This window comes from Macaca fascicularis, chromosome 8 (assembly GCF_037993035.2).
Source record: "Macaca fascicularis isolate 582-1 chromosome 8, T2T-MFA8v1.1".
In the NCBI taxonomy this organism is placed as follows: Eukaryota; Metazoa; Chordata; class Mammalia; order Primates; family Cercopithecidae; genus Macaca; species Macaca fascicularis.
This window is the reverse complement of record NC_088382.1, coordinates 6,895,884-6,917,372: the sequence shown is the minus strand read 5'-3', so window position 1 is coordinate 6,917,372 and position 21,489 is coordinate 6,895,884. Positions and strand designations below refer to the sequence as shown.

General features: G+C 41.4%; 2 protein-coding genes across 6 annotated transcripts in view; one reads left to right on the top strand and one right to left on the bottom strand.

The window, feature by feature from the left end:
- MCPH1 (microcephalin 1) overlaps nt 1-21,489 on the bottom strand; it is a 240,996-nt gene that overhangs the window by 108,272 nt on the left and 111,235 nt on the right. The window lies entirely within an intron of this gene.
- Nucleotides 1-21,489, top strand: part of ANGPT2 (angiopoietin 2) — a 62,459-nt gene that overhangs the window by 21,962 nt on the left and 19,008 nt on the right. Inside the window, exons 2-6 of one of the 4 annotated variants that reach the window (XM_045397819.3) lie at nt 9,202-9,357; nt 14,048-14,169; nt 15,088-15,105; nt 19,922-20,154; nt 21,360-21,487. In XM_045397819.3, the coding sequence (XP_045253754.2) occupies nt 9,202-9,357; nt 14,048-14,169; nt 15,088-15,105; nt 19,922-20,154; nt 21,360-21,487 (657 nt within the window). Of the gene's footprint in view, nt 1-9,201; nt 9,358-14,047; nt 14,170-15,087; nt 15,106-19,921; nt 20,155-21,356; nt 21,488-21,489 lie in introns of all 4 variants that reach the window. The other 3 variants (XM_045397818.3, XM_005562529.5, XM_005562528.5) reach the window with 3 other exon arrangements.

Below are 21,489 nucleotides of genomic sequence, written 5' to 3'. Positions count from 1 at the left end.
AGGAGTGAGCCACTATGCCCGGCCCTACATTCAGTACAGTTTTTAAAAGAAAATAGTTTTATATTTTCTTTCTACCTCTGTAGGGAAAACATTACTAGTATCTTCCCAGCTGAGAATTTAACAAAATATCCCAAAAAATAGACGAATGGTGGAAGTCTGCAGAATAACTCCGCGGCCACCCAGGACCTGCCGAGTGTCTCTGCAGTCGCTCTGCTGCTGCAGCCTCATCTCACTTCTGCACGGCAACCCTGGCTTTGGTTTCCTGTCTCCAGGCCTACCCTGCCCCAATCTCCTAGAAACATTGTCTTTCTCAGAACATTGCTTTTCCTCTCCTCTCCTCTCCTCTCCAGCGTTGCTGACTGGGGGCTATAAATACAAGCTCCCCTTCCACGTGGCCCCGAGTCACCCACTAGCCTGTCTTTAGCCACTGCCCACAGCCTGGGGCCCACGAGACTTGGGGTGGGCACTGACTTTCTCTGAGCCTCACTTTTCTCCTTCATTAAAGGGGCCTCAGAGCATCCCCTGCTGTGCCAGGGAAACCCTCTGATGCTGCTCGAATTAACCCTCTAGTGCTGCTCGGAATTAGCTCTCTGGGCCCGACCTGCCCTTCAGGACATCTCAGAGACAGGCCTTGCCTCGGGCCTTCCAACAAACCCCCAGGCCATGCCCAGGGACCTTGGCTCCATGCTGCCTCAGGACACCCAGCTTGGGAGCCTCCTCGGCACTCTCACAAGCACAGCTCCCAAACCTGGGACATTAATGCCCACAGGGCTCCACCTGCCCCCTGGGGACAGCAGTTCCCATTCTCGCCCCAGGTGGATGTTCTGAGACACCGTCCCAGGGCTCTTTGGAAGGTCCTGTGGGGCTTCTCGCCAGCCAGCACGGCGGTGGCCGCCTGAGTCCCGAACCACCCTGCCACGCCCCTGCCTCCCGCGCCTGTCCTGCATGGCTGCGCTCTGGGACCACTTCCTAAATAAACTTCCTGCATGCCTGCCTTTGTCTCAGGCTCTGCTTTTGGGGAAACCCAAGCTAAGGCAGTGTGAGAATCTGGTGAGAGAGAGGTACACACACATACACACAGAGAAGCATTTTGTCATTGTAAGCTGCTGTAACTATTCTTGCTGTGTGTATATCTATATATGCAGACATGGCCTGACAACATCTGCTGCACTGTGTTTGCTCCTTGGCTTCCAGGAATCTGTGCAAGCGTCGGGTCCGCATAACGTGCCATGAGGCTGCAAGCTCACAGACATCTGGGTAAATATGTGTGTGCCCTACGAGAACTCTAAAAGACACCCGTGTAAAATGTGACACCTTTTGCATATGAAATGCCCAAAGAAATTTACATGAGGTTACTACAGCAGTCTCATTAAACTTACATATATTTAAAGTGCCCGCTATTGATGAGAAATAGCCACTTTATCAGTAGAAAATAACTGGAACATTTTGAAGGGAAAAACACATTTCCTTCTCACAGTTTGGAGTAGTGGTAAGGCAAACACACAAAGAAGTAAAATGATATGAATATATGTACAAAAACATATATTCTAATATATGTGAAAAAAACTAATGCAAAGAATATTCAGCTGCACTCACAGAAGAGCAAAGCAGGTAGGATTTGCTGGAGCACAGATATACTGGTACACTCAAATTATTATAGGCTGTATCTATCCACAGGAGGAGGGGCATGGACTATTATGTTAGAATGCCACCAGCTGAGGCCCACAAACTTATTTCCTACTACATCTTGGAGTTTACAGTGGTCAACAAGTGAACTTTCAGTCTCTTATACTAGCAAAAGTAGGAAAGGGGTTGGCTATCTAGATACAGTATCAGAAAGTCACTCATAAATTACTAAATGGCCGGGTGCGGTGGCTGATGCCTGCAATCCCAGCACTTTGGGAGGCAAGGCAGGCAGATTGCCTGAGGTCAGGAGTTTCAGACTAACCTGGCCAACATGGCGAAGCCCCATCTCTACTAAAAATACAAAAATTAGCTATGCATGGTGGTGTGCGCCTGTAACCCCAGCTACTTGGGAAGCTGAGGCAGGAGAATCGTTTTAACCAGGGAGGCGGAGGTTGCAGTGAGCCGAGATCGCGCCGCTGCACTCCAGCCTGAGCGACAGAGCGAGACTCCGTCTCAAAAAAAGACAACAAAAAATTATGAATAGAAAAAAGCAAAAAGGCTAGATCAGAACAGATTCGTTTCAGGAAGTGCTTGAAAGACCCTATGTGGGCAGGCATCCACGTGGTCAGGGTGGGTAAAGGCAAGTGTGCTCCTTAAGACAAGTCACAAGACCCACCAGGGAATTGGTACCAGAGGCCAGGCCTCCCTCCCTTGGCCTTTAGCTTTTGCCTCAATTTCCAGGGCCTTACACTGAACGTGAAGAAAAGGCCAAGACTATAAAAACAGTCAACAGATGGCAAGTAGCTTTGGCATGGGCTTTTCTAGGTTCTAGAAATGCAAGTCTGGCATTAATATATGGAGAAAACTTGCTTCCCACGTCACAGGGCATGTGAACATCACCTCTCACTGTGGGTAATGTGCCTACCCCCCAGGCTCTGGCGAGGGGGTTAGGAGGAAAAGTGCTGCCCAAAACTCACATCTCCCAGCCCTTCCCTCTTTAGGCTCAGCCTCTGCCATGAAGTACTGCTGAGTACACAGCTGCTTAGGCAGCAAAATCTCCAGAATGAAAACACACACAAGAAAGCCCAACTCTAAAAGGAGGGGGAGGAAAGCCCCGTTTTGCCACTTTTCTGTCTGGAGACCTCAACTGATGTTTCAGAGTTTCCTCATGACAGGGAACCAAGAACATTAGGTCAAAAGCCTCCCAAACAGAATATCCCTGGATTTAGTAATCTTACACTCAAGTTTTCAAACTAATTGTAAGAGCGAATGTTTTGCTTGTTGTTACTAGGGTGTATATGCAGAATGGTTGCAGAGTTTCAGTATTCTATTCACTCTTCACCAAGTAAGAATATTTAAAACGAAATGACAAAAATGCAGAATGGTTTTGGCATCAAAATGAAACACAAAATGAGTATCTTTGCTGAGGGCATGCAATGGGAGATGGCAGGACCTGAGGAGGAAGAGAAGACTCAAGGAGGAGACACAAAGGCGGCCGTGGTACGAGGCCACTGGGCAGCTGGGACAGCCAAGGACAGCGTGTGCCCAGGTCTGAGGCCCATGAGATTGGGGCGCCAGTCAGGAAGCAGTGTGTGTCTTAAAAAGAAGGAATCTGGACCTTATCCTCAGGCAAACCTGCAAGGGAAGAAAGTGAGCTGCAGTCACCAGCTATGCATGTGGCTTCCTGACTCTGACAATGAGATGAAAGGAGAGCAGCTGGGGGATGCATGGCCATGGAGAAAGAGAGAGGACAGTCGACCCTGGGTGGGAAGATGGGATCACAGGGGTGGAAAACATGTATGTGTGTGTGTAAGACACATGATTGCAATATCTTATTTCTAAAAAGAAGTGGGAAGCAGTACAATGTTTCCAAGGAAATCTCAAATTATTTGTGAATTTACTAGAAAAATTCAAGGGTTTGCTAGAAAAATTGAAGGGCTGGGTGGGAAGATAGGTGGATCGCTGGGATACAAAAACGTGTGTGTGTGAGAGAGAGATGGTTGCAAAATCCTATTTTTAAATTGAAATGGACAACAGTAAAATGTTTCCAAGGAAATCTCAAATTATTTGTTAATTTACTGGAAAATTCAATGTCCTTAGACTCTCTAATTAATTAGTTTTTGTCCACCTTAGGTCACTCAGATGGACAAAAACTAATTAATAAAAAGGTCTAAGGACCTTGAATTTTATTTAAATAGAAACGAGCTCTCAACCAGCATCTACAGTTGGTGAGAAATAAACATCAGAATCTCCAAGTTGGGGATAGTTTTCATATATTATCTATGTTTTCCTTTACTGAGCCAATTTCAAGATTACTTTTCTTTTGGTATAAAAAGTAATGCTCACAATCTTGGTGAGAAGGAAGATAGCCAGATAAACTTTTAAATGTGTAATCAATCTGCCATAGTTGCCTCACAAATGGACCTATTTTTCTTGTCAAATTTGATCATTCAAAACGTTGTGGGAGTAATAAAAAACTTCAGGACATATTTTACACTAAAATAAATATATATATATAAGTGTAAACATATATATATATATATATGTTGCGTTAAAATATTTCATTCTGGTTGCTGGAGCTTCGATGTGTTGCCAAGTTTTAAAGACTATGTCTGGGGCGCAACTCTTTTAGCAAATCATATAACACTGAGCAGCAAACCATGCAGCTAGAAGGGCTGCTGTGACCTTCAATGTTAAACCTACATAACCCACTTGAGTTCTGAGAAAGGAAGAACAGCCCAAGGCCCCACACTTTGCCGAGTGTGTCAACCATCAACAAGAGGAAAAAATGAACACACACTGTCCTCGCACACATGTAAAGCGGGACCTATTCAGACACGTGTGCCCACAGATCACGCTCATGGCGTGATCCTCTTCAGATATGAAGGCGCTGGCAAACATTCCTGCAAAACATGAATATGTTTCACATGCTACGCATGTGAAATTGGAAAGAGCCGGGTCCCCTCCCACGGGAGGTTCAAGTATCTTGGAACTGTTTTGATGAGAGCAGTTCAGTGCAGATGACAGGGATGGGAATCATTCTCCAAAGGCAAGTGGAGTTTGGTGCTGCCATTGGAGGATGGCTTATTTACTGTTTTTTTTTTGTTGTTGTTTGTTTGTTTGTTTTCTTGTACTAAGACTTTATTATACTAGAATGGAATTTCTTATTTCTGGGCAGGTTTCTACATTTCTAGGTTTCAGTCACAGCCAAGAAAAATAAGAGAGATACTAAACAGAAAGATATTCTAGGGCAATAAACTAGAAAATAACTAAGTCATCAAGGTCAAGAGACAGGGAAATTTCAAGGTCTGTCATCCATGTGGATGAGCCAGATGGCTTTGTTTCTAGGTTTGTTCTCATTCTCCTTGATATGTGGTGATTTATGGAAAAGCTACATTAAATGGGAGATCTTTATTTGGAAATGTTCATTTTTATACTATATGATGGACATCCATAGTCTTTCTGTATCTCTAAAAATTACTACTAATCGTTGGAGGAAAACACAGATTCTTTTGTCGGGATGCTCCCAGAAGATAGAATTGGCACTGGTCATCTTTAATTCTGGGCTTTTCTGGTGGTAAAAATGGCCCTCCACTGAGGGGTGGGTGGTCTGTCTGTTTTCTTAAGGCACTGTGAAGCCTGGAATTGGAAGGCATACTCAAGCCAATTTTGAGATATATCACTTTTGGCTCTTGAAAGGCAGGAAAAGTATGAAGTGGCCTCTGGGTTGAACTAACATTTTGCTGAGGGTCATTCCAGTGCTCAGCACTGCATCCACCTGTGCTGATGTGAGGCGCCTGGAATCCTGAGACAGCGATTCCCATACAGCACAGACAGTGCAGGCAAGCAAGAAACACTAACTACCATTACTGTGGCTGTTCCTGTTGCTAGTGTTTCTGGGGCTAAATATACAGTATTCTTCCTTGTTTTTAAAGAGTACCTGACTGTCACATCATACATTTTTCTTAAAACCTTAATTTAATTTCATGACTTCAAGAGTAAGAACATATTTTTATTTTTAATTTTTTTTTTTTTTTTGAGACAAGGTCTCACTCTGTCGCCCAAGCAGCAGTGCAGTGGCACGATCATGGCTCACTACAGCCTTGATCTCCTGGGCTCAAGTAATCCTCCCACCTCAGCCTCCCCAGGAGCTGACACTATGGGCATGCGCCACCATGCCAAGCTAATTGTTTTTTGTATTTTTTGTAGAGATGGGTTTCACCATGTTACTCAGGCTGGTCTCAAATTCATGAGCGCAAGCAATCCTCCTGCCTCAGCCTCCCAAAGTGCAGGGATTACAGGCATGAGCCATCATACCTGCCTCAAATATCTTTTTAAATTGACACAAAATATCTACTACTGGACATTTTTGTTTCTGTTCCATTCTTCTCCCAAAGACTTCAATTAATTAGCAATGCAGTCAGTATCATACAAAATTTTCTTTTATTTAAATGGCACACACTTCAAGAGCCGTATATTTTTATAGACACTATATACATATATGCTATATACATATCTGTATATACACACATCATGTATATTTGTAATTTGCTTTTACGTAAGATTAACATACACGGACACACATTATCTCACCCACTGTGTACCTATACTTTGTCATCCTGAATAGCTAAAAAGTAGCAATTTAAAAAGGATCTTGCATTCTATTGTTTTTATGTTTAGAAAACAATATGGCAAGTTAAGAAAGTTTATTTTTAAAAATTGGGCCTGTATGCCGTTCAAAGTTCCTAAGTTTAATTTCAAATTGGAATTTGACTTTAAGTTTTCAATGATAAACAATCCTCTCGTATCTCTGGAGAGTTGCAACCACATCTGACTCAGTAGCTCTAGAAATGGGGGAAGGCAGTATTAGAGGATTCATTTTCCCTCTCTGGTTGTATGATTTAGAGTGACAAAAGACAATAATTTTTATTTAGCTCTTAAGTACTGAAATCGAGAAGGAGGTTAAGACTTTTTATTTTTACCACTTTGTAAATTATTATTTCTGAGTATGGGTTTAAACTGAACTCCAGCTGGAGTCTCTCTCTACAGTTCCAAGCCTCCCAGAATGAAACGTTTTAAATATTATCTTGGCTGGGGTGGTGTGAGGAGTAACCAAGACAGTGCCTCTGGGTGACACACAGCTTTAACTTCAACCTCAAAAATTCCATTACTCCCATGGCGACGAGCGGAGGGGAGAATTGCGAACTGCTATTTATGGCTTCCTTTAAATAGTTTATTTCAATCACAAAAGTTACAGTTTTATAAAGGCAGGGGAGGAAGGAGAAAGAATGAATTCAGAAAGATCACATGCACTACAAAGCCTGAGCTCACTCTGAGAAAGGGTTAATAAGATTTCAGATTCTTCACATTTTATGAAGCCTATAGTAGAGATGGTTGCTGGCCTGCCGGGTAACAGTGCCTGTTTTTTGTTTTTGTTTTTTTTTGTTTTTTTTTTAAATAGTGGTCTACTCTGTTTTGATTCATATGGAAAAGTAAAGGCTTCGGCCAGATGCGGTGGCTCACACTTGTAGTCCCAGCACTTTGGGAGGCTGAGGCGGGTGGATGGCTTGAGTAACATTTCAACAAAATGATTTTACACATGCTTGGAGCTCTAGTACAACTGTCCCTTGATATCTATGGGGGACTTACTCCAAAATACCAGAGAATACCAAAATCCACAATGCTCAAGTCTCTTCCACAAAATAGGGTGGCATCTGCATATAACCTATGCACATCCTCTCGTATATTCTAAATCATCTTGAGGTACTTAGAATGCCTAACACAATGTCAATGCCATGTAAATAGTTGCTATACTGTATTGTTTTGCAATTTTTGTTTTTTTATAGTTGTATTGCTATTTTTTAAAAAAATATTTTGATGGTGTGGTTGAATCCGTAGATGTGGAGGCCGCAGATGGAGGGCTGACTGTGCCTCTCATGCATCCTGCTCATCTGACCCATCCAATATCCACGGGAGGATGACTGCCAGGAAGGGAGCCTTAGTGACCAGGCTGAGGGGCATGCAGGGAGCTGGGAGCTTAGAGAAGTGGGGCAGAGTCGATGGCGAGGGGGCGTCAGAAACAGTAAACTTATAGTTCCAGTCTAATCCTAAAACCATCTGATACCAGTCACAAGACACAATCTATGAAATGCATCAACAAAGAATCTCTAAGAGAGAAACTCTACCCTTCCCATTCTATTTTCCTACTCTTAAAGGTGGAAAGCACAGAATTATTTAGTGGTGAACATTTTGGGGAAAATCATGTCTGATGACTGACTCCACAAATGGTTTCTCTATAAAGAATTTCAAGTTTTTAAAGGAAGGCACCAGAATCGGTTTTATAATAATCTTTCAATTATTCAATGTAATAAAAAATGTTTGTTATACTAAGTGAAAAGGAAGAAAACATGCTTTCTGCACTCATGAGCTTATACTTTAGATCAGTGAATGGAACAATGGTTCCCATCATTAGATTATTTAAAAGAAAAAAAGAAGAAGAAAGGAAATTAAATGTTAAGTATCTGGAGTTACATATATACAATGACTTTAAAAGCATAGCTTAACTCCTCTTTAAGACACTCCTCTGACCAACCAGAAACCCTGTTTTACATATGAGGAAATTAGGGTCCCAAAAGGTTAAGCAACTTTCCTAGAACCAAGGCTATAAAGCAGAGGGCAGGCTTCCCTGGCTCCAAGCCCAAAGGCTCTTCCCACGTACTGAGTTGTCTTGCAGTTATACATAATTATATAATTTTACTGCCACAGACAGGGATCGCTATACCAATGGCGGTGAAATGAGCTTCCTCCTTCTCTTGTGTTTCAGTGAATGCTAAAATCAGTCAGCATGATCATCATCCTTAGTAACTGAGGGAGAAAAGAACCAGCCCATGGCACGTTAGGTGATAAATGGGCCAAGGTGGGATTAAAAGTTTGCTTGATACATGAAATGACAAAATTGTGAAAAATGCATACACGTTAGGAAAAATTTAATAAGTTGAACGAACTTAATAAGGAGGAAGGTGGGGAAGATCCCACAGAATGTGGAACTGAGTGGTGATTCTGTAGGTTAAGAGGTGCTCCTCTCCTTATACACTGTCTTAGAGCATCTTCTCAAGTCTATGTGGAGAAAACAAAAGTCTAGAATGTGAGAGAAATAGTGACGCTTCTTTGTATCAAATTATCATTTCCTGCACTGCATGGTCAGAGTTGCAGCTGGGTGGGAGAGACACAACCCCACAGTGGCAGCACCCAGCAGTCAGTGGCTGCCCTCACCACCCTCTGTGCCCGCCACGACATGAACTTCTAGAGGAACGCAGAAGCAACCAGTAGCCTGTCTCCCTCCTTTACGTGATGTGACTAAGTTGCCAGATTTTGCATCAGAATAAAATCACCCTGTATTTTCCTGCTAATGATTAAAAAAAAAAGCAAGATTCCAAAAGGAAGGCAAGGTAAAAGTCTTTTAATAGATTTTTTTTTTTTTTTTTTTTTAAAGATAGGGAAGACATGACAAATATTTAGGAATCAGGTTTCCGGTCATTTGACTAATGACTGCCTTCTAACACTGTTCTTTTCTAGCTTGAGAATTATATCCAGGACAACATGAAAAAAGAAATGGTAGAGATACAGCAGAACGCAGTACAGAACCAGACGGCTGTGATGATAGAAATAGGGACGAACCTGTTGAACCAAACGGCGGAGCAAACGCGGAAGTTAACTGATGTGGAAGCCCAAGTAAGTAATGCCACATACAGCACACGGTGTCCCCGCAGCTAGAGACTAGCACTTGGTCACGTCAGGAGCTTCCTCAATGAAGGATGAGAAACTAAAGAAAGCACCACCAAAGGAGAAAAGGAATGAACTGATAAGAAATCAAGGATGTATGGCTGGTTATGAATTTAAAATCAGTAAATGTTTTTGTTTTTCATACTGAGGTTAAATTTCATGTGTTCTATCTACTGAAGACATCTGAGTCATTTTCATGCCACGCATCCCTGACTGCTGCAAGAGGAATACCCGCTGTGTCTCCCTGGTGCTTTCTGGACTCTGGGGATCATTTTCCATTTCTAAGTCCTAAAGTCTTTAAACAGTTGAGAAATGAAAAGCACTGAGGCAGAGAGCTAGAAACTCTGGCCTTAAATCTAACTCTTGAGTTAAGATAAAACCTGAATCTCAACCGATAACACAACCTGCAGAATGAGTTTATGGAGAAGGAGACGAGTGGGACAGTGAGAGGCGTCCGGCCACAGAAAAGATAGTGTATGCCCGAGCAAGAGCCTGGAGCGCTGCCACGGCTTCAGGTCCGCCACCAACCAAATAAATGCATCACAACAAGGCACTCACCTTTTCTGGGCCTCAAATAAGATAAAGGACTGCGCCAGACAAGTGATTGCTAAGTTCTCTTTCCACTGAGATTCTATGAGCTAGTGATTAATAGTAACAGAAAGAAGACTATGAAATAGTAAACTTGTGGCCAGGTGCAGTGGCTCATGTCTGTAATCCCAGCAGTTTGGGAGGCCAAGACAGGTGGATCACCTCAGGTCAGGAGTTCGACACCAGCCTGGCCAACATGGCGAAATCCTGTCTCTACTAAAAAATACAAAAAAATTAGCTAGGCGTGGTGGCGGGCATCTGCAATCGCAGCTACTTGGGAGGCTGAGGCAGGAGAATTCTTTGAACCCAGGAGGCAGAGATTGCAGTGAGTTGAGATGGTGCCACTGCACTCCAGCCTGGGCAACAGAGTGAGACTCCAACTCAAAAAAGAAAGCAAGAGAGAGAGAGAGAGATTGAGGGAGGGAGGGAGGGAGGAAGGAACGAAGGAACAAAGGAACGAACTAGTAAAATAACAGCAAAATAGGAACATTTCAAAAGAAGAAAATTCACCCAGAGTCATGCTAAATGACATACAACATGTGACCCAGCGAACAGCCGGGGTGGGAAAGGGAAAAGCTGCTATTAGCAGCACAAATGCAGATGCTCCAAGTTCAAGGCTGCGGTCGTGACTCTCGGCGGCCAAGCCTGCTTTCTGACTCCTCATCCTGGCTTCTTTACAGGCTTTTGAAGTTAGTGTCTTCCTACTCTGGGCTATAAGGAATGCTTTTTTAAAAAAGAGCAGATTTAAGTGAAACCATCCCCACTCCATATTATTCCTATATGCTACCTCAGCTAAAAGGATCAAGAAATGCTAGATGTCAGCTAGGAGAGGACATGAGAGGGGAGATGCCATCAGCCCCGCCACTCTGGTGAGACCCATTCTAGAAGGGCACAGCTGTTCTTTCATTGTCTTCCTAAAAATCATTGGATGAGGTAAGAGAAAACAGTAGCAAAATGATAGACAAACAAAAGACTTCTAGATAAGAGCATAGAATAACAAATTACTTGATTACCAGGCCTTTCCACAATATCAGAACAGTTCAGGAAAAACAGACATAAATATTTTACATAATGGATCATAAGGCACTAAAAAGTTAATCCTAGGAAGTTATAAAAATTAAAGATTTAAAAGTCAATATATCAATATACATCTACAATCAATTATTATTAGGTTGGACCAAAAGTAACCGGAGTTTTTGCCATTACTTTTTTTTTTGAGATGGAGTCTCACTCTGTTGCCCACGTTGGAGTGCAGTGGTGTGATCTCGGCTTACTGCAACCTCTGCCTCCCGAGTTTAAGCAATTCTCATGCCTCAGCCTTCCGAGTAGCTGGGATTACAGGTGCCCGCCACCACGCCCGGCTAATTTTTTGTATTTTTAGTAGAGACAGGGTTTCACCATGTTGGCCAAACTGGTCTCAAACTCCTGACCTCAGGTCATCCACTCGCCTTGGCCTCCCAAACTGCTGGGATTATAGGCGTCAGCCACCATGCCTGGCCACTATTACTTACAATGGCAAAATTGCACCAACCTATTAAAATAAATTAGCAATGATTAAGTCACTTGCCCCACCTTTCGTTAGTAAGACTGATGGGCAATTTAATAGCTCATCCAAAAAATGTCCCATAAGCATTTAAAAAATATAACATTTCTTATATTTTAAAATAATAGTTAGATCCAAGCATGGGAGCTTGGCAAAAATTTTAAAAAGTAAAATAAAATAATAGTAATGAAAAGGTGTTAGGACAGAGCAGCAATGCAAACCTTGCCACATCCTATAGAAGTCAGAGACTTCAGAGCATTTAATGTGCTTGTGTTGGGTCACGTGATTAAAAAATGCCTATTGTGAAACTAGATATCATGTTATCCAGGATTATAGGAAAATAAGAAAACAGATGGAAAGTAAACGGCTTTTCCATGTAAAGCCCAACTGAACACATGAAAATGGCGGAGCCAGCTGGGCGCGCTTGCTCAGATCTATAATCCTAGCACTTTGGAGGCCAAGGTGGGTGGATCGCTTGAGCTCAGGAGTTCAAGACCAGCCTGAGCAATAAACCCTATCTCTACCAAAAATACAGAAATAAAAAAAAAAAAAAAAAAAAAAAATTAGCCGGGCGTGCTGGTGTGCACTGTAGTCCCTGTTCCGTGGGAGGTTTAGTGAGGCACAAGAATTGCTTGAGCCTGGGAGGCAGAGTCTGTAGTAAATGGAGATGGTGCCACCACACTCCAGCCTGGGCAACAGAGTGAGACCTTGTCTCAAAAAAACGGCTGAGCTTAAGGAAGGCCACAGAGACTGAATTATGTATCCACTCCGTTTGAAGGCATTTGCTGAGCAGTTACTGATTTTGTGAAATAGACTTAAATTCAAATATGAAAATTTCTGATTAGAAGCAAGGTTCTCCAAGCCCATCAGAATGAGAGACGATCGAATTGAGCATGATGCGTGGCTAGAGGTCTCATATCTTAAAGGGAATGGCAGCTCATTAGCTGGCCTGGGTAATTTAGAGAGTCCCCTGCAGATGGAGGCCTTCAGGCTGTTCCAGCGGTTTGATGCTCTCCAGAAAAGTGATGTGAAAAACAGTTACGATTACTATTAGGCCAATCACGACTTATATGCCACCCTTCCCTGCCTCCCCACCAAATTTTACTCATTTTATAACCCTTATGAATTAAATAGGAGACACAATTTTCCAGTTCCTTTTAGAAATAACCAACATAGAATGTTTGGACCCAAAGAAGACACAGGCCAAATCTACATTCCAGGTGTTAATACTGAAACCCAAACAAAACCTTACACTGGCCAAGGACTTTATTCTCACAGAAGACTTTTCGTGATAAGAACTAAACCAGCTCTAAGGATAAGCCCATCCCTGAAAGCCATGCTGCGGCCCAGCCAAGGCTCCTGGAAATGACATAAAGACACCAGCTAACAATGATTCTTTCAAGGTCCCCGGTTCCTTGGCAACAATGCTGACTGACATTTGCATGTGCTATCACATCCGGAATAAGCATGACATGGAGGAAGTGAGTAATCGATTCTTCCTGCCGAGGGGCAGCCAGGCACTAGAGAATCCATGGGACAGTGGCACTGGTCATGCCACACAGTAGGTCACAAAAGCCCGCACAGCAAGGCTGAGGCTCTGCTTCATACTGATGCTATATGGCTTCGATTGGTTCAAACAAATTTTAAAACAGGAAAGAGAAATGGCAAGAAGAAATAAAAGTCTAAATAAGTGGTGACAAATGAGGAAACGCCAGGCTAAAAATTATCTATATCTTCATACAATGGAAGCATGTGACTTCCAATCTCTCTGTCTACTGACAAATACATATGAGAATAGCATTTTGTTTTCAGCAAAGGGAAAATACTTCTGACCTATAAAATATGACCATTTTATACTCCTACCTGTCTCATTGTGTAAAATAGAATATGGCAGACTAGAAAAATAACATTCATTATTTGACACAAACCCCATTGTCCAGAACTACTAACCATTTTTCAAAATAGAGACATAACGGCCAGGTGCAGTGGATAATGCCTGTAATCCCAGCACTTTGGGAGGCCGAGGCAGGTGAATCACTTGAGGTCAGGAGTTCGAGACCAGCCTGGGCAACATCGTGAAACCCCATCTGTACCAAAAATATAAAAAATTAGCCGGGTACAGTGGTATGCACCTGTAATCCCAGCTACTGGGGAGACTGAGGCAGGAGAATCGCTTGAACCCGGGAGGTGGAGGTTGCAGTGAGCCGAGATCATGCCACAGCACTCCAGCCTGGGCAATGGAGCGAGACTCTATCTCAAAATAAATAAATAAATAAATAAAAAATAGAGACATGTAAGGAAAAGAGTAAAAAGGTTTAACACACTGAGATGTGATCTAAGACACTGAGCCTTTTCTGAAAATGAAAAATATGCCAAAATAAGATACTTGGGTTAATAAATAATGTTTTGGTTATGTTTCCTCTAGCTTGGGTACTTTAATGAAAAGGAAGTTAGAAAGTTAAACTAATTAAAACATAATTAATAGGAACTTCATTTTGTTACATTTAGGTATTAAATCAGACCACAAGACTTGAACTTCAGCTCTTGGAACACTCCCTCTCGACAAACAAATTGGAAAAACAGATTTTGGACCAGACCAGTGAAATAAACAAATTGCAAGATAAGAACAGGTAATAACAGTACTAAAACATTTACAGTTCAGAATTGTACACTTTCCAGATACGAATGTCAGTCTCAAATGATGAATTATCAGAATGCTGAGTTTCTTCATGTCTAGTGTAAGGGTCAGAAACCTCATGAGGGAGGAGAAGGGAGAGGGCTTGGAGAAAATTCTTGCACAGGCACAGATCTCCTAACACAGTCCTGGATTTTACCTTTCATTCTCTGGCCCCTTAAAGATCCTCTTACAGTAATCCTCCAAGCCCTGCCTCAGTATTATACATGCTAATCCATTTTAAAAATATAGCTAGTGTTGTGGAGTGAAAGGACCACTGGCCCAAGCGTTTTATTTCAGTATTAACTTGACCAAGATCCTTTGCCCTTGGGGACTTAGCTTCGTTCAATGCAGAATGATCTACAGTATGAAAGATACACTTATACTGTAAGCCAACGCACATTTTATGATCCAATGCTTCCTCTTCGAACACATGATAAAGTAAAACCAAAAATTATTATTAAACATGATTATATTAATATTTAAATAAAATATAGCAAAATCTCAAGATTAACAGTAGAAAAAAAATTGTAGGTGATAGGTGGGGACTGTTTTCATAGGTCTGTTCCTCTTGGGACATAAGAGGATAATTTTACGCACATACCTGGCGTGCCTATTTCCCTGTTTTTAATCAAGACATGTATATACAACATGGAACGTGGCTATAACAATATATCCTATTGGACAATTGAAACAATTCTTTATTCTTAACCAAAAATGATAAACTTCTTGTTCAATAATTGTTCTTTACTGTTAATCAAGAACTAAGCTGAAATAATTCTTTCTGTTCTTTGGATATCAAGTTTAAGTTGATTTAGGGTTTTGAAAAGCAAATCGATTTTTAAAATTCAAACATTTTTCTTTCATGTTTCAGATTTCTCCTCTACAAAGAGTAAATGAACATTTGAGACGAATCATTGAGATATAACAATCCGGCTAATTTCATTTTCTTTTCTGTTTTTCTTTTGAGACAGGGTCTCACTCTGGTTGCCCTGGCTGGAGTGCAGTCGTGCCATCTCAGCTTACTGCATCCTCCATCTCCTGGGCTCAGGTGATTCTCCCATGTCAGCCTCCTGAGTAGCTGGGACTACAGGCATGTGTCACACACCCAGCTGATTTTCTGTATTTTTTTTTTTTTTTTTAGTAGAGATGAGGTTTTGCCATGTTGCCCAGGCTGGTCTCAAACTCCTGAATTCAAGCAGTCTGCCCGCGGCAGCCTCCTAAAGTGCTGGGATTACAGGCGTGAGCCACCGTACCCGGCCTCATTTTCTTAAAATAGTTTTACTTAGTAATGTTCTCTCCAACATGCTGCAGTGATTCCCGGAACACATGGGAGCTGGAGATTACTTTTCTCTTGCCTGTTATACAGTGATGTTCGTGACAAACCTAGGATATGTCCAGTTTGTAGAACATACCCTAATACTGAATACTGTTTCCCCAATTGGGTTTCAAATTTAGCACGCCACAATGTGAAAACTACCAATTTGGGTCAATTATGTCCCCCAAACATCATCTTTGCAAATATTTGTCCAATCATATTGACTTTCAACTATGCCTATAGGAAGAATAAGCTTTTTCTCACAGCTGTAGAAACCATATTCTCTTTCATCACAGATACAAAATGAAATAAAAAGGTTTTTTTTTATCAACAGCTATAAATAATTAAAAAAGAAAATAGTGTTGATGATTTTACAGGTATATGAGTTCTGTATGCTGTGTTTTCTCCCTTAAATTCTGATTGGCCTATGATTTTATTTGCAAGAATATCATTACAAAAATATGCAAATGGTATTTCACATTGGACAAACCACATTTTAAATAATCTTTTATAATTCCCCAAAAGAGCAATTGCTTTCTTTATAAAATAGATTCCAGCCAGGCACAGTGGCTCATGCCTGTAATGCCAGCACTTTGGGAAGCCAAACTGGTAGGATTTCTTGAGGCCAGGAGTTTGAGACCAGCCAGGGCAACATAATGAGAACTCATTTCTACAAAAAATAAAAAAATTAGCCAGGTGTCATGGCACACACCTGTAATCCCTCCTATTTGGGTGGCTGAGGCAGGCGGATCACTTGAGCCCAGGAGTTTGATACCAACCTGGGCAACAAAGAGAGACCCCCATCTCTCCAAAATTACATCCTGATTTACAATGATCAGGGGGCTGGAATACATTTAAGAGCTACAACTGAATATCTAATAATAATTATTAATACTGATTGTTATTGCTTATGGGTGAAATATGTAATGGGTAGGCAGTTCCTTGGCTGGTTAATATTGTTTACAGGGTTAAAGGTTCAGAAAACGTTACTGTCAAAAAAAGGTGGATTTACAGATCATTTGAACTAAAAGGGGCCCGAGAGGTCATCAAATCGAATGCCTTCATTTTACATAGAGCTTTATTTAGATAGATATGCACCGAGACAGACATGCCTCTGAGGTCCACAGCAGGGTGGCTGCCCATGTGACATAGGCAGCCATGTGCAGAGGTGGGATTCCCAGCCCAAGGCTCCCTCCTTTCGCCTGAAGGTGCTCATGACACCAAAGGTGACTTCTCATGGTCTCCATTTTCTCTTCAGTGAAACCGTGATCTTCATATGTATTCCCTGTGATAACTTCTATTTACAGAACTTACATGGCCACAAGGGTAGTTTTTCCTCAAGGGAGAGATTAATAGCCTCGTCTTTTTAGCTTGATGATGTGAAGACCATCAAAACATCTAAATTTCCACAGTCTTAAGACTATGGTTCATAATGCTTTCATTTCTTGATTTTTCTCCAAAACCCTAAAAAACACCTTGTACATGGTAGGTGTTCAGTACCTCTCTGTTAAAGATAAACGGAAGGTAAGACATGATCTGAACCCAACTATCCCTCAGTGAAACGTGCCTGTCAATTTCACATGCTTTCGGTTCCTAGGAAAGTAAGTGCAAAGTGATTCCGGAGGCTTCAGATAATTCACAGTAGTGTTAAATGGCCGGTTCAAGGCTTCTTTATCAACTAAGTGGGAAAATAATTTTTCTCTGCTCTTCATATGCCATTTCAGAAAAGCTAGTGAAATGCATACAACATTGTTAGTAGAATGTATAGTTAGTAGAAAAGTTAATGAAATGTATAGAACATTCACTTGTTAGTAGCCAGAACATAATTCTGAAACATAAAGATGCCATCATTGATATATTTCATTATTAAATAAGAGAGCTGACTTATACGGGACTCAAAAAAAGGGAATATGAGGTCCCCTTCCTTTAAAACAAAACCTTGCAATGTGCAAATTCGTGTGTAATAAACTTTATATTGGAAGGAAAATGTCCAAGAGAGGAATCTGACATCTGGTCACTGTTTTACTATTTTTAAAAGTGTCTATATTTTGAAAGCTTTATTTACTGGCCTTGTACAAACAAAGTGAAGATACTGAAACATCTTTAGTTGCTGCTTTTCCTGCAGTGATCACAGAAAGCCTCTTTAGGTGCTGAATAATATAGTGTCAGGCTATCCAATTTTCCTCTTCTACCTTATTAAAAAAAAAAGAAAAAAATGCTGGCCAGGCACGGTGGCTCACGCCTGTAATCCCAGCACTTTGGGAGGGCGAGGTGGACATCTCAGGAAGTCAGGAGTTCGAGACCAGCCTGGCCAACATAATGAAACCACATCTCTACTAAAAATACAGAAAATTAGCTGGGCCTGGTAGTGCGCCTGTAATCCTAACTACTTGGGGGGCCGAAGCAGGAGAACTGTTTGAACCTGGGAGGTAGAGGTTGCAGCCAGCCGAGATTGTGCCACTGCACAACAGCCCAGGCAACAGCGCGAGACTCTGTCTCAAAAAAAAAAACAAAAAAGAACCTGCCAAGTACCTTGACTATGTATGTCTTTGAGTTTGTTCCTGGGAAACAGTTAACATTCTCAAATACATGGCCTCTACTCTCTTGGATTTGTTTCCTCTGGCTTAATGGACAGGAACTATTTTTAGTTTAAAAGTGGTATGCTCTTCATTGAACATATTTATAGTGACGTATGTTTATAAGTTGAAATTAGAAAGGCAAACTATATAACCATTAACAAAATATCTTAGGACTTACATGGCATAATTTTACCAGCTCTCTAAATAATGTTTAAAAAGCTTTTCGGCCAGGCGCGGTGGCTCACGCCTGTAATCCCAACACTTTGGGAGGCAGAGGCAGGCGGATCATGAGGTCAGGAGATCGAGACTATCCTGGCTAACATGGTGAAAGCCTGTCTCTACTAAAAACACAAAAAATTAGCCTGGCATGGTGACATGCGCCTGTAGTCCCAGCTACTTGGGAGACCGAGGCAGGAAAATCGCTTGAACCCGGGAGGTGGGGGTTGCAGTGAGCCGAGATGGTGCCCTTGCACTCCAGTCTGGGTGACAGAGCGAGACTCCAACTCAAAAAAAATGAAAAAAAAAAAAAAAAAAGGAAAGGAAAAAAAAGCTTTCCAAGGGCCCAGCTCACATGTTAACTATTAGGTGTTAAGTACATGCGATAGTGCTGGTTAGATTTTTTAGAGAAGGAAGCGGGCCACATTAAAAGAAGGAGAGAAGCAGATTTCAGAGTCAGAAAGTTCTGGGATTGGATTCTGCCCCTGCCACCTGCTGTGTGTGACTTTAGGGATGTGATTCATTGTCTCTACGTTTCTTTTCTTTTTTTGGAGACGATGTCTCGCTCTGTCGCCCAGGCTGGACTACAATGGCATAATCTCAGCTCACTGCAACTCCACCTCCGGGGTTCAGTTCTCCTGCCTCAGCCTCCTGAGTAGCTGGGATTACATTCATGCACCACCACACTTAGCTAATGTTTCTATTTTTAGTAGAGACAGGGTTTCTCCATGCTGGCCAGCCTGGTCTCGAGCTCCTAGCCTCAAGTGATCCACCTGCCTCAGCCTCCCAAAGTGCTGGGATTACAGGCGTGAGCGACTGAGCCCGGCCCTCAATGTCTCTAAGTTTCAATTTCCTCATTGGAAATGGGGATAATAATGTTAATATTAATTTTAACAAACATCCATTGAGTGTTACTGTGTGGCAGGAGCTAGTCTAAGTATTTACATTTTAAAACTCATTTGTTCCTCAGACCAACCCCATGACCTAAGTAATATTATCCTAATTTACAGGTGAGGACATTAATGCATAGGATGACTAAGTAAACTGTTCCAAGTCGCAGGGCTGGTAAGCCAGGACTTGAGTCTGAGAGAAGTATTCACCTCCTGATGAAGGAGTATTTCTCACATAGCATTAAGTGCTATTATCATTAGGATTAATATTAAAATATAAATAGTTTAGGAGACAGCTAATATCCTACCCAAGGGTCCAGCCCCGTTGAAACTCTCCCTTCTCAAAAAAGCACATCATGAGCACTAAGCTTGAAAGAGCAGCACCCTTCTTCTGAACGCTTGGCATCTAATACATGTATCACCTATGTCCCACCTATCCTGGGCCAGATGGGGTACCTTTTCTTGTGTGTATGCATAAGTCTGCATGTACATACATACATGCTTATATGTTTACATATATACACACATTTATATATCTAATCTTCTCAGCAAGTTTCAGAGATTCCTTAGGGCTCTGGTAACATCTTATTACTTTATAACCACCACAATATCTTAACAGAGTGCCTTGGAGAAGTAGAAATTCAATAAATATAAAATATTTCATTAGAATAGCCTTCACTAACTAACAATTCTTTTCCCTACAAGTTTCCTAGAAAAGAAGGTGCTAGCTATGGAAGACAAGCACATCATCCAACTACAGTCAATCAAAGAAGAGAAAGATCAGCTGCAGGTGTTAGTATCCAAGCAAAATTCCATCATTGAAGAACTAGAAAAAAAAATAGTGACTGCCACGGTGAATAATTCAGTTCTTCAAAAGCAGCAACATGATCTCATGGAGACAGTTAATAACTTACTGACTATGATGTCCACATCAAACTGTAAGTTTACATATCATGTTTTCTTCAGCTTTAATAACCTTTAGTCAGTAAAACTCTCAAAAGACTAAAAAATTTATCTTTCAGAAAAGGCACTATTTCTCATATATTTCATGTGAAATATCTGCCAATTAAAATGAAGGAAGAAGAGAAGGGGAAATATATGTTATACTAATTATTATGAAGGAAACACCCCAAACATACTTTGGATTCATAGCAGTAAAGAGCCTACTTTTAGTTAGTTCCATCACTAATTAGAAGGATAAGACTAGGCAAATTACTAAACCACAGTGGATATTAATTTATTTAGGTTTTACTTGGGAAAAATAATATCAGACCCATGGGATGGCAATTAAGATTAAATGAGATAATACTCCCAGTGAGTGGCATAAACTGGCACTTAAGAGATACTAGTTCCCTTATCTTGCCAGGTTCTTAAGCACATTTTGCCTTCCTTATTATTGTTTTACTTTGCAGCTTCTCTTACATATTGGAGGGAAGGGCCAGGTGTGGTGGTTCATGCCTGTAATTCCAGCACTTTGGGAGGCTGAGGCAGGAAGATCACTTGAGGTCAGGAGTTCAAGACCAGCCTGGCCAACATGGTGAAACACAGTCTCTACTAAAAATACAAAAATTAGCTGGGCGTGGTGGTGGGCACCTGCAATCCCAGCTATTCAGGAGGCTGAGGCAGGAGAATCACTTAAACCTGGGAGGGAGGAGGTTGCAGTGAGCTGAGATTGTGCCACTGCACCGCACTATGTCCTCAGTGGGATAATGGCCTGAAGGGACAGGCAATGGGGTCGTGATACAGATAACAGTGTTTAGGGACATTCTTTTTAAATTCTTCCATACTAAGTTTACCCTATTCTGTTCAAGATGAAAGTTCTTCAAAAAGTAATAATTTAATTTATGTGACTGTGAAGTATTTTCATTACATATAATTGATGATCAACAAAGGAAGTTTGGATTATTTGAAGTATTTTAATTACATGGAATTAATGACCAAAAAGTAAGTGTTAATCTTTTCAGAATTAATAAGAAAACAGTCTGAAAGCAAACTTTCTAGAAAGGTTAAAAAAGTGGCACAGCCTTTTGCTTACTTAAGAATTCCAAAGTAATAAAACTCTCCAGACGATTGGGTCTTGAAATAACAAGTCTTTGTCTTTTCGTGGACTCCGTTTAAATGCCTTCCTATTTTTTAAAAGCAGCTAAGGACCCCACTGTTGCTAAAGGAGAACAAATCAGCTTCAGAGACTGTGCTGAAGTGTTCAAATCAGGACACACCACGAATGGCGTCTACACGTTAACACTCCCCAACTCTACAGAAGAGGTCAAGGT